This window comes from Cyprinodon variegatus, unplaced genomic scaffold (genome assembly GCF_000732505.1).
Source record: "Cyprinodon variegatus isolate N-32 unplaced genomic scaffold, C_variegatus-1.0 Scaffold646, whole genome shotgun sequence".
Taxonomy (NCBI): domain Eukaryota; kingdom Metazoa; phylum Chordata; class Actinopteri; order Cyprinodontiformes; family Cyprinodontidae; genus Cyprinodon; species Cyprinodon variegatus.
The window spans coordinates 336,638-350,400 of record NW_015151099.1 but is presented as its reverse complement, the minus strand read 5'-3'; the positions used below and the strand labels follow the sequence as shown (position 1 = coordinate 350,400).

The window sequence follows — 13,763 nt, the reverse complement described above, 5'->3', positions numbered from 1 at the left end:
ACGTAGTAGACAAACTGACCTTGGTACGTAACCCTCTGCCTTGTTGTTGGTCCAGCAGGGTGGAGAAGAGGAAGCTACTTGACCCAGTTGGAGCTCTAAAAGAGAAGATCCTCAGGCCCTCCCCACCACTCTTCCACCCACAGGTAAACTAACTGTAAATAACTGTACATACCTTTTGAATAACAGAGAATTCCAAAGCTGATATCAGAGCAAGAAAATGGGCTAAACATTTTACAAATGGGCAGCCTACTACCAAAATATATTGACTTTTAGCTTGATTTACAAGAAAACACCAAACTCCTGCCTCCCACGCTACTGTAACCCACATTAATAAGGCCCTCTGCTCTATCACACCATTGTGCTTATGGTTTCTCAAGGGTTCTGTGATTTCTTCCTTTGTGTACGAAACGGCGCCTGTGTACCTTGTCGGTTCTGAATTTTTTTCAGAAGACACAGTGTATTATTCCATGTCCTTTGATAATCAGTAACATTGTTTGACAGTCCCCAGGCCTTCCCTACCTCAACAAATCTTGATTACAAGGAATGATAATATCATAAAGAAATAAAAATACCTATTTGAATTGGAATAGATTGCCTCGCTTGACCACACCACTGTTATTTGTGGCATTGTTTTATGTACTGGGTCCACAATCCAGCTAATAAGTCAATCCCCATCAGAATTTTTTCTCAGTGACTGGCTGGCTGGCTAGATAATAGCACTGTGTCCATCAAGGACATCCTGTGTTTGTATCCAGGAGAATAGGGGGCTCTTATTGGGGAAGCAGTTTAATCTGACCTGGAAATCTGTGTCCTCTATCAACCACGACTTTGCAATACCCTCATCTCTTATACATCTAGATAGATATACACATATTTGTACATAAAATAAAATACCTCTTCTTGAGCAAATTCCTTTAGAAAGATGTATTTTGCCTTTGTAAATATCATTACAGATGGCTTCATTATTTATTAATGTTTATTACTTACAATTTAAGACTAAAACAAGCCTTTTGCTGGCTCCCATTTAAAGAAATAACATTATAATTTACTATTATACCCCTAATAAAGTGTTTTCACACGCTTCCATGTTAAAACCTCTCATTTGGGAGTGTCTAAGCTGTGATCCACCCAGCGATCCAAACACAATGCCACCTCTAATTCAGTCGCATGACGGAATCCCCCCCCCACAAAAACCCCTGCTACCGTTTCTCAGACAGCGAATAAACACATAGAGACGGAGTGTCTGTCCCAGTGTCTCTCCCATCGCATATTCACTAAAAAAAGGAAGGATGTAAGCCTTGTTTTGTCAAATAAACTCCTACGAGGCTGTGCTCTTTTGTTTGAAAGTTTCTAGGGGAAGGGAAACAGCTATCAGTTGGGGGTATCACAAACTATATTGTACTTTGCAAGTTTTCTAGACTGAAACAGCGGCTTTGGCAAAAGAAAAAAAGAGGCAGAAACAAAACACTTCGAGGCAAGCAAAGGAGATATGGCATTCCTGAATATGTTGCAGTTTCAGTGGGCTGCTGGTCTTTAGAAACAACTTTGTCCTCTAATATAGCTTTTTATGCTCTATAAGTCCTTTTTTTCAGTTTATATAAGGTGCTTTAAAGAGAAAAGCATGCACTATCTCTATTGGAGTAGGAGGTTTTTGGAAGTCTTCATTTAGATTAATCCAGATCAGTGTGCCCACTGAAAGGGTTTGTCTGAGAGGCACTGCAACCAAGGTGGACATGTGTTGTTTTAAAACATCTCCTCTCTTAAAAATGATAGATGCAAAGGCAAGAGTATGAATGTACTTTGTTGATGATTTAGAAGTTGATGATTATGCACATGGGAGAATGTTTTGCAAGATTATTTACATAAACTAATTATCTTCCCAGGTGAAGCAAATTATAAGACTGAAATATGTATTCTGTTCAGAATTACTGATATAAATCAGAAGCAATATATAAAAAAAACAAATGTAGTAACATTTAGAAAAACTGAATAGCGTACTTGTCCTTAAGTTATTCACTATCACACAAAATTAGCTTGTTTAGGCTTAGTCAATACATTAGTATATATACAGTATAGGCTAAGATTGTTTTTTTTTCTGTTATTTCATCTTGACTATCTTGTACAGTCTTAGCTGCCAGCAGCAGTAGTTTTTGACCACCGGAAGGCACTCTTACAAATTACATATATAAGTTAGCCACAGTTTTACCAGGCATAACCGAGAGTGCATTTACCCCTGTAATCTGTGATTGTTGCGGTGTGACACACAATTGCTGCCATAAACTTTGATTAGCAAGTTCAAAACACACACAATAAACAAGAAGCAAAAAAAACAAAAATGTCATTTGAATTTAGCTCAAGCATTCTCCAGGTCTTGTAAAACCGGTAAAGTTCTGCTCTCAGTTGGGGTATTGGAAACTATATTGTATTTTGTATGTTTTCTTGACTGAAACAGCAGCTTTATGAGACGTTAGAAAGAGGCAGAAAACAAAATACTGCTCTAAACAAGGACAGAATCAAAGCAGTAAAAGCAGATGGGGTACATTCCTCAGTATATTACAGTTTATGTGAGTTACTGATCTTTATACAGAAAGGTTATCCTCTGATATATCATGCTTTATCAATGCTTATGATTAATCAGTCTTTTATTTTCTTTTAGTCAGCATAACAGCTTTAAAGAGACAAGCATGCAATACATGTATTGCAGTAGAAGGTTCTTTTAAAGTCTTCATTTAGTTGAATTTAGATCAGTTTGTCAAGCACTAGTAAAAGTAAAGAAAGGCTTACAGTTTGTCTGAGAGGGACTGAAGCCAAGGTGGATGTCTGCTGTTTTAAGACATATCCACTCTAAAAGGTTAAACCATATATGCAAAAGCAAGGTTATGAATCTACCTCAGCCTGCTTTTGCTTTAGGTGGTTGTTTAGAAGTTGATGTTCGTGCACATTGGGGGATGTTTTACAAAAGAATTTACATAAACCAATATCCTAGGTGGAACAGAAGACGAGTATGAAATATTTAAAGACTTTCTGTTCAAAATTACTTTCTGATATAAAGGTAAAGCAGTATACCCCCTAAAATAATAATACTTTCATTGATTTTCTGACTACCCTACTTTTCCTTTAGGTATTATTAGGTGCTGGGAAACAAAATTACCTTGTTCAGTTTTAGTCAGCACATAAACATCCTATAAATTGGTTTCTTGTTATTTCACCTTGAATATTTTGTACAGTCATGGCTGCCAGCAGGGTTGTTTTCTGACCACCAGAAGGCGCTCTTACAAATTACAGATATGAGTTGCCCACTGTTTCACCAGACATAACTCAGTGTGTATTCACCCCTGTAATCTGTGATTGTTGTGGTGTGACACAATTCCTGCTTAACATTTGGGTTTCAACTTAAGAATTTTTTAAATTTTTCATTTGGAGTTACATTGATTTAACTCAGCAAAAAAATAGGAAATAGAAAAAATACAAGTGATGCTTGAATCAGTTAAGAGCAGCAAGATAATGTCTCTGGTAAAGTTCTCCTTCAGTTCATCTTTCACACAGAAATGGTATTTGCGACAGACTACCTAATTTTCTGTGTATATTCTCTGTGTGATTAACTTTCCCATGGAAATGTAATAATGAATGAAAGGGTCATGAAATAGACATCGCTAAACACAAAAACACAATATAAGGGTTATAAAATTAGAGATTTAGATAATTAAAGTCTTTGTTAGTTTTGAACCCCCCCCCCAAAAATAAATAAATAAATAAATAAAAAATCCCGGATTATCCGTTAACTATTGCTTCCACAACCAGATGTTCTACATCTGTATTAAATTAAGATCCCTACATCATTTGTAAAATTAACTGAGAGAACCTCACAATGAAAAAGTCTTAACTTTGCTTTCAACCAGATACACATTGAGTTACCCATTAAACCATACTCATTACAGGTGTGGAGAAAATGAGTTTCAAAATAAGGCAAAACATCCAATTCAAAAATGTATCTTTTTTTAGATGTCAGCCATGGAAAATATGACTGAGAAGTTGGAGAGCTTTGGTGCCCTAAAACTGGACATGCCGCCCAATACGCTGCAACACCCGACCCATCCACTGTTTAACTTCCGCTCACCACCACCCTCTCTCTCAGATGCAATTCTTCGAAAAGGCAAGGAACGTTACGCTTGCAGGTCAGTGTGGTAGGATGTAAAGCTGGTTACCTTTTTGCAATGCATTTAAACTCAGATCTTTTATAATAATGACCTATCTTTAATGCCCATCTTGCTTCCAGGTACTGTGGTAAAATTTTCCCCCGCTCAGCAAACCTCACCAGACACTTGCGGACACACACAGGGGAACAGCCCTACAGGTTTCTACATCTTTTTGGTTTTAATCCTTTTTTATTTGCTTTAAATCTTTAATGAAGCATTAAATAAAGTATGAAAATGATATATAAGTGTCATTATTTGTAAAGCCCCTAATAATACTGGTGTATCTCTAACCAATATATATGACTCTGTTGATCTTTGGCAGGTGTAAATACTGTGACCGCTCATTCAGCATCTCCTCTAACCTCCAACGCCACGTTCGCAATATTCACAACAAGGAGAAACCCTTCAAATGTCACCTGTGCAACCGCTGCTTTGGTCAGCAAACCAACCTCGACCGCCATCTCAAGAAGCACGAGCACGAGAACATTCCTGGTGAGACTGCCACATCTGTGGCTGCTTTTTATGACCAAACTGAAGTAAAGCAAGGCGACAGTAGTTAGAAAGCCAGGCCTGCTTTGCTAAAGATTTGGGACAATAAATGGCTCACCATAGAATATGAAAAAACGTAAAATCATTACCCAGATAAATGCTTAAATGATCCTATACAGATTAGTACAGGGACATTTTATATAAGGAATGGTTTTGGATGATATTAAATCATTTTGAAAGGAGTGATTGCCTGTGTGTGCTAACATCTAAACTGGGTTCCAAATTTTGGTTAGTATCACAACCTGATAAAATAAACAAATGTAGCTTCTACCATGGTGACTAAATTCATATCAGCCTGCATAATCTCTAATGAGGCTAAAATTCTACAAAAAATTACACGTTAAATTATCTCCTCAATTTATCTTTTAAAACAAAGAACCCTTATGAAGAAATGTCATTTCTCGACAAAACATCTAATTTTGTAGAGTTGCTGACATACATTACAGGTTTCATTTTAAAATGTTTTTACATACTTGTTTCAACTACAGCTGTATGTTGTATTTACCAAAGTCGCCAGTTTTAATGTGCGGAAATCTTCCCCTAACAGTCAGCCAGCAGTCCGGGATGCTTTCCAATCTTGGAACCACCATCTCCTCTCCAAACTCAGAGCCAGACAATCATGCACTTTTAGATGAGAAGGAAGACTCGTACTTCTCTGAAATCCGCAACTTCATTTCCAACAGTGAGATGAACCAGGCCTCCAGCTCCATGGATAAAAGGTTAGACAAAACACACTTATTGCATTCATGTGACTTGTTTTTCAAAGGTTATTGCTTATTTTCTTTGGCTGTTTTTCATCAGGTTTTAATTTTTACTTTAGATTTGAAACTGATAGTTTGAGAACTCTTGCCTTATAAAACTTCTAACACTCTCTGAAAGTTTGTATTATAGACGAAATATTGCAGAATTACAAAAAGGAAGGAAAGCATATTTTTAAAGACTTTTGCAGCCTCTTGAAGATTTTCTTTCAGCACAAACCATCTTTGTATTTTTTTTGACAAACTTCCCTTGCCCTGCTGAAGAAAGTATCCTCTCAGCATCAGGTTTCTTGCACATTTCATATTTGGAATTGTGTTTTCAGGTTGATGTGGTATGTTCATTTCTTCCCCTCACATTGAGGTCAAAATCGTTTTGGTAGCTTTTTTTTTACTGTTTTTAAGAAGGGTGTCTGATTAAAATGGGACTGGCTACAAACATGCCACACATTTCAAATTCTTATGTATAAAAACCATGGAAACCATGTAAATCTTTTTGTTCGCGTTAAAATATTAGCACCCTTTCTGTTGATCTCCTATTTTCCACTTAATATAATGTAGTTAGGTATGTGATACAATGACCACATGATACAATGTGCAAAAAAGTTTAAGGGACAGATATGTTTGCAAGGCCTCCATAATGGTAGCACTTGGTATACAGCGCTCCCTAGTGTCTTAAACAAGCTTAGGATTGAAAACAAAAACAACAGCTGCCTCAGAGACAGATGTTTTCAACTGAACTGTCAAAATGATGAAAAATTAAAAGTTTAAAGCACTCAGATTGATTTTATCCCTGTGTACACCAAACGTACCATAACGTCCTCCTTTGTAGAAATATGTATTTATATGTATATAATATATATTTATATATATATTATATATTCAGAAATAAAACTTAATTGCTCCACAAAACAGAGAAAAATGTTTCATGGGCAGAAAAATGTTTCACAGAGAGATTCAAATCTTACATCTCTGTACTGGAATTTATACAGAGAATAAATACACACCAGGTGGTCCAGCTGAATAGGCTGGATTCCCTGATTCTGTGGCTTCCTTTTCTTCTTCATCAGGCTTCTGCACTTCTTTCTCTGTGTTTCTGGTTCTAAAATCTTCTCTTCTTTACCACTTATAAAGAATACAATTTTTCCTAATTTTAACACATTTCTATAGCACTTTTAGTGGCCTCCTTTACCCGATCTTTCTTCTTTCATCAAATTTCATAGTCTTTCCTTACTTCTCATCCCTTAGTTTTTGCAAAGAAACTAGAATTATCTTGATTTTTAAATGTCCTTTTCATTGTGATCTGTAATGCGTGAGCATCAAGATTTCTAAAAATTTGCCCTCTTATTACACCAGGCTATTACATTATCAAAACCAGAAATGTTTTCAGATTCAGACACAAGTAGTTCTATAGGAATCTTATCATCACAGTAATTTAATGATTTAATATTATATTTATTTATAAACATCTATACTATCAATTTTTGGTAAATAATTTAGTATAAAGACATAAGTAAGGGGGCAACAACCCCCACCCCCCCGGTATAACTTATTCCTATTATAACTGGATTTTTTTTTTTATTACTATGTAGGAGATCTTCTTTCATGCTGCATAAACACAATTAAAGTCTTTTCTATCGACCATCAGTCTATCTTCACTGGCAAATATTACTGAGGTCTAATCAGAGATCATCTTCCCTGCAACTAGATCATAAATGTGTAATTTGTGGTAAGCTTCCAAGGATCCAGGCTAAAAGAAAAATATAAGGGATGAAATGTTTTATTTCTCTCAGTCAGCATTTTTTTTTTTCGTCTTGAATCTCCACTCAGTTGGTCGGTTTTATGCTTGCTGTGAATTCCTTTCTGGTAGTCTCACTTTCTGTCTTTTCGCTTCTTCCATCATGCTCTACCCCCCCACCCCCTTCTTCTTGTCAACACACATTATGGCAAGCAGACCCAGTGGCAAATTAGCCCCTCTGCCATCTGGGATCAATACAGAGTCTCATCTACAACAGCCTGGCCTGACGTTTTAATATCTGTAATTCAGACTACATGTTATGCTTTCTGTCCTCCTACCAGACAGCCTGCTGTTTATTCTCCCTCTGAGTGACTGAAGTAAAACTGGGAACACAAACACACATTCATGGATGGCCATTTGTAATCATTTTTTTAACCGCCCTCGCAACCATAGTTTCCCTTCCTTCAAAGCTACAGCCAGTCAAAATACGAGTTCCTGGAAGCTCGTGAAAACTTTCATGTTAGAAATGCTGCTGATTCCAAGTTAAAAGTTTGAGAAAACAAAATCAGAGTATAGATTGATATGGATACTTCTCGCAAAGCAGCTTTTAGGAGCTAGGAAGTATCTGTTTCCTCCATGCCGTAATCCTAAGGTCATGGCTTTGGGTTTAGTGTTGGATAAAACCTCAATTGGGGCTGGTTCCCTGTGTATGACTGAGCTACTTTAGCTGGCAGTGAGGACCCAGAGGGGGAATTTAGTTTAGGCATTTATCTGGGAGATCCACTGATGATTGAGCTCTTCCCCCAATCTGCCGGCGGTGCCTATACCCCCAGCCCACTAACACAAACACCCAACTGACGTGTTTAGACTAAATGACAAAACCCAGGTCCCCCCCTGCATCTGAGCTACGCTTCTTTCTCCGTTCACAAGCGCTGCCGAGCAGCTCTGCAATTTGATTTTGGTGATATTTAATCTAGATTGAAAGAGAAGAACTTTTTTTCTCCCCCTAAAGCCCCCCAAACTGCTTGCATCAATCCACTGTGTGTGACCCAATCCTGTCCCTGTGCACCCCTTCCCAGAGGTAACCCTGTCTGGTTTGATGAATGTCCGCAGTGTGGCAAAAAAAATGCAAGGAGTAAATTTGCCATCCCAAAGGAAATGATATCATGAGCCATGACATTGTGGTTGGGGGGGTGATGGAGGAACGGCTCTTTGTTGAGACGCAGGCTGGAAAATGTACAGATGGCAGGCCGTAATGGTAGTGTGCTGATAGCCCATTCACAGCCGAGCCAATGTCTTTGCTCAGCCACGGCGGCTACGTTCCACCGTTAAGGCTGTGAAGTTACTTGTGGAGGACCTGGTCAGAGGCGGATCCATCTCCTTCTCTGTTTAGGGGTTTCTGGCCAATTAATCATCCATGGGGTTGTTTAGAAACAGCTCCAGGCAGACTGTCGGCACCCATGTTGTTTGTGTGGACACTAAACTTGTACTCTGCATGTTGTCATCAGATTATTTCTTTTGCTGAAAGATGAGTCATGCTTTTGGATGGTTAGAAAATGGTAACAGCAATCAGCTGCACACTGTTTTGTCATATTTTCGTAACTCCTAATATATATACTAAAAAGAAACACTCAAAGCACTTGAAATGAGTCATTTTTCCTCATCTATTTTCTAAGAATGTGAAAAACATTTTCACATCTTGATTAAAAGTGTTTTAATCCGTTTTATACAGTTTGACATGAAAAGGCAAAACTATATTTTAGCTTTGATAAAGCTAGCTTTTGTCCCTGCAACTCAAGGCTGTGAACATTTTCTCCCATCTTTGCAGGTCAGAACAGCCCGAGGAGGAGCGCCCACCCAGCCACAGTTTGTCCAACTCCAAGCTTGGGCTGCAGGGGCTGGAGGAAGAGGAAGTGGAAGGTGACGATGAAGAGGAGGAGGAAGGCAGCCTGACAGAGAAGTCACACGACGAGGCGCCAGAATCCCCATCTCCCGTCACAACAGGAGCCTACGAGGAGGACGAGGAAGAAGAAGACACAGAGACGCCTCCATTAACTATGAGCTATGAACACACTCGCAGGTAGGTTTTTCCCAAGCTAACTATTTAGCAAGACGGAATTATAATCATAAGTTAGGTTTTATAGTTAATCTTTTAAAGTGTACCTTTAGGGAAGTAAATAAATACTATATATTATATCAATATTTTTTTTGGATCATTAAACCATATATAGAGTGCTTTTAATGTTTACTTTAAACAAAATTTCAAGTAAAAAGGGGAAGAAAGGGTCTGTTTTGACATGTTTTTCAAATATAAATCTTGTATTCATTCTTCGAGTCCATAAAACCACTTCTGATTCAAATAGAGCTGAAAGACACTTCACTTAAAAAATTTCTTGCTCCTCTTTGCTACGTAGTCAAAATCAGTTAGACTGAATTAAAGGCATGTGTAAACACTAATTGTTTACACCTACACTGCTTCAGTGTAGCTGCAGTAGAAAAGAACCAACCTTAGCACCATTCTGCCACCGCTATGTTTCACTGTGACATAGAGTGTTCATAGTGGAAACATTTTTGGAATGTATTGTGGGGTATTGGAATGAAAAAATCACTGATAGCACATGACTCAATGACTCAAAAACGTTCCCGATTTATTTATGTCCAAGAAAAAAAAACTTTTTTCACAATTATTTAGTATTTTGTGTCAGTCGAGCGCGCATAATAGAATTAGTCAAAAATGTGTCAAATATGTGAAAAACCTGAAGTGATCTAAATACACTTGCTAGGCACTGGAGGACGGACAGGAGGGAAAAGAAGAGTTTTAAACTTCAGATTATCATTAGCTTTTTAAAACAGTTTCTCTTTTATTAATTTTAGGTCAACTTCCTCTCTTTTTCTTAAACCTTTTTATTATCTCATAAGTTTATCTTGCCTGCTTTTCTAACCTTTTATTAACTATACCTTTCTCTTTATCTCCACCTTATCTTTTCCACATTTGCTTCCTCTTCTAAATGTTTTCGTCTCCTTAAATCCCATTAACACTCCATCTGTCTGACCCAAATGTCTGTGTTTTACTCTGATATCTTATCCATCCCTTCATACTGCTCCATCCTTTCATTCACCCGTGGCTTGGTGTCCAGGTGTATAGAGGAGGATGGCTCTCTCTTGGATCTTGAGAGTCTGCCCAGCTTTCCTAAGGGCCTGGACGGTTTACGTAAAGCAGCCATTGATGAGCAGTCCTTTGATGTTAAAGACATATTTAACACTTCACTAGAGTCTGAAGCATTGAAAGAAACACTGTACAGGCAGGCTAAAACCCAGGTATGTGGCTGACATTTGGATATCAACTAACTAAACATGTAATCTAAACATGTCTTGAGGGAGAAAAGCATATGATAACAACCTCTTTCCCAAGCTGAAAAAAACACTCTCAATCTGCGATTGCATTCTCTTATTTTGCCACATGTTGGCGGCCTTCAGTTGTAAAAGTTGCTATAAGAACGCCTACACACACAAGTCTAAATTAGAAGATATGATGTAGATATTATAAAGTATTATTTTCTGTAACTGTGCATTGTAAGAAAAGAATCAAAATATATTGCATACTGATAGATTAAGTGTTTCTTTTCTTTCCCAGTCATAACATTTTCTTCACCACCTTTGGATTCAATTGTTGTGTTCCACACACAGCCTAGGATTGCTCCCAAGTGGTCAAACAGTTATTAGATGAGTGATTGTGAAAATATTTCCAGGTCCTATGGCATGTCGCCCACTCTACACATTCGAACAATGTCAATAAAACAGCATCAGATTAAGTGAACTTATCTTCTGCTTTCTTTTTTGTTACACTCATTTTTTTCAGGTTATTAGAATCTCAAATTTTAAAAAGTTAAACCTCGGCTTTCATATGTTTTGTTTTTTCTTATGTTTTTAACTTTAAGCATTGATTTCTGCTTGTCCATCACAGACAAATAATGGAGAGGCATGAAATTAATTTGACAATTTTTTTGGTCTTAATGAAAAACTATGACATCAAAATATTTCTAATTATTTATTTGCCAGATCCTCTGAAGATAACAGTACAGTGTGTTACGTCCCTTACACAAAACACAAGATTTAGTTTTGTAAGTCGAAATAAATCATAATCTACAGAATATGTTTCAACAACAAGCAAGTGTCTTTTGGAAGTGGCTTCTCCAGATCTGTTGCAAGACAGACCGATACAGAAGATCCTTCCTACCTACCTAGTTATCAACTCCTACAGCAACTTGGGGTGGGGGGAACAAACCCTATGAATTACTGCAACATTTAATTTCCATTTGGGATTCATAAAATATTAAAACACATCATATTAAAACACAACATATCAGGAAATAAGTTTGTAAAAATTCATTGTTCAGTCCTGCAAATTAATCTCAAGTATCCTTTTATTTCTTGAGGACTGTTTGTTTAAAGAATAAGGTGTTTTAACATGTGCATATAAGAAACCTTGCAGGTTGTCTTCATTTCAACTTTTTTTCTCTCCTCCAGGCTTATGCAATGATGCTGTCTCTCTCAGAGAACAACCCTTTGCACGCGCCCTCTCAGAACTCTCTGGACGCTTGGCTGAGCATGGGGAGCGGACCGTCTGAGACGAGCAGCTTTCACCCACTCAACCATATCTAGGCATAGAGAGGCCAAGAAAAGGCAGAAGGAATAATGTGTGGGGGGGAGGACATTTAGTCTCACAAACAGACAGAAATAAGAGACTTTGAAGACAACCGGAAGACAAAAGGCAGCGATGGATTTCATTGTCACATTCATTCAAGGCAGGGCGAGTGAGTTTGTGTGGCTATCCCTGTGTTCACATGTTTATGTGTACATTTGAGTTTGACAGAGGAATCGGCGAGTGTTCCTTCGTGAAGCATCCTGCAAAACTGTCTAAGAGAAAGCACTGCTAAGCTCCTGTTGATGTGAAGGACATGATGAATGCTTGTCTATAGCATTAAAATTCTGCGTCACTCTGATCTTCCCCCAGTGCACAAGACTCCCAGCAGCATCACACTCTGTAAAAGGCTCCCCTAAAGACACTTAGTCTCTGAGCACTATGCCCAACACAAGCATTGCAGCACTGACTCTGCATGTCCACCAGGTGGCACTGTTTCAGGAGAAATGGAATGGACTTATGAGTGATTCTTTATAGGTTTTTCTCCAGTAGACATGGCAACTAATCTTCTGATCATTTGAATTATTATTTAATTTCAGAATCAACAAAAGCACCATTCAAAATAAATGAATATTCAGAATCAGTAGGCTGTTGATTTTTCATTAATTACATATAGAGAAACATGTCCAATATTCAAATGTGATGTAATGAGCAACGTGGGCCAATAGCCATTAAAATTAGCTACTAAATTTGCTCTTGCTGAAACCGATCTACAATTCTTCTTAAAGTGTGTTTTTCTTTTGTTTATTGCATCATCATTTAAATGTATTTACTTTATTTCCTATAGATACCACAGTATTGCTTTTTTTTAAGTGCTCAACTGTTAATTTAATTATTTTAGAGAAGGACCAAATTTATATGATGCTGTCACATGATGTAAAAATAATAATAACCTAGATGTTAATAGCAAAAGTGGTATGTGCCAAACAACACTTAGAAAATGTTTGTTTTTTTTCTTTGACAATCATTTCATTTCCAAGAGGCCTCACGGTTGCTTTCATTTTCTCCCTTACAACACTTGTATGTGTAATTTTAGAAGTGTGTGCATGTATTTATTTTTATGTTATTTTGTTGAGACTTGAGAAATGAACATGAAGAAAAGTCTTTTCATCCCTGTTTTTCTTGAAGAAGGAAGGAAGGATCAGATGTCAGAATGCAGGGGGAAGATTCTGAAACTCTGGCTTTGACAAATTAGTGTGCCAAAATGAAAAGACCCCATGAGTTAGTTTTTCTTTTAATTATCTTTATTTATAGTTTCAAATCAAGTGTGGTTAGTTATAGATTCCTGTTTGGCATTGGAACATAGTGCCAGGTTTACCCTGGTTCTCTTTTTATTGTTTCACTTCAACAATTTTGCTGAATATGATGTTTTCTTGCCCTCTCTGTCCAGGGATATAATTGTATAAACATAATTTTGAATGTCAGTTAAAGGGCATTACATTATCATTATTGAGTCCCGATTTCAGATTCCATTGTTGGCTCATGTTACGTAAATTTTAGCATCACTTGTAGTATAACCAACAAGTTATAATCTTTTGGGATTTGTCTCAGGTTAGTTTTCTGGTCAGAAATTCTCACAGCATCCAGTCAAAATCTTGTGAAGATGGCAGATGTACTGGTTATGTAGGCAGAAATGTGTTGTCTGAAGTATCTCATGGTTCTTAAAGAACAGAGTGGACATCCTAAAATTTGTCTGTCCAGTTTAACCCTCATTAGATTGCTCTGAGAACTCCCCCTATCAAGTCTGCAGAGTTAGCTGTGTCATGAACAGCATGAAACATATACTTAAGGTACTTGTAGTCGGCAGGGTTAAGTCGTGTAGA

At 37.4% G+C, this 13,763-nt stretch overlaps 1 protein-coding gene across 9 annotated transcripts in view; it reads left to right on the top strand.

Moving 5' to 3' along the window:
• Positions 1 to 13,067, top strand: part of prdm16 (PR domain containing 16) — a 127,994-nt gene extending 114,927 nt beyond the window's left edge. For 6 of the 9 annotated variants that reach the window (XM_015393519.1, XM_015393523.1, XM_015393521.1 and 3 more), the window contains 8 exons: positions 56 to 143; positions 4,003 to 4,175; positions 4,277 to 4,354; positions 4,519 to 4,688; positions 5,293 to 5,464; positions 9,067 to 9,318; positions 10,376 to 10,556; positions 11,766 to 13,067. In XM_015393519.1, the coding sequence (XP_015249005.1) occupies positions 56 to 143; positions 4,003 to 4,175; positions 4,277 to 4,354; positions 4,519 to 4,688; positions 5,293 to 5,464; positions 9,067 to 9,318; positions 10,376 to 10,556; positions 11,766 to 11,900 (1,249 nt within the window). In that variant the 3' untranslated portion in view covers positions 11,901 to 13,067. The remainder of the gene's footprint in view (positions 1 to 55; positions 144 to 4,002; positions 4,176 to 4,276; positions 4,355 to 4,518; positions 4,689 to 5,292; positions 5,465 to 9,066; positions 9,319 to 10,375; positions 10,557 to 11,765) is intronic. The other 3 variants (XM_015393527.1, XM_015393520.1, XM_015393524.1) reach the window with 2 other exon arrangements.
• The last annotated feature ends 696 nt before the right edge of the window (positions 13,068 to 13,763 follow it).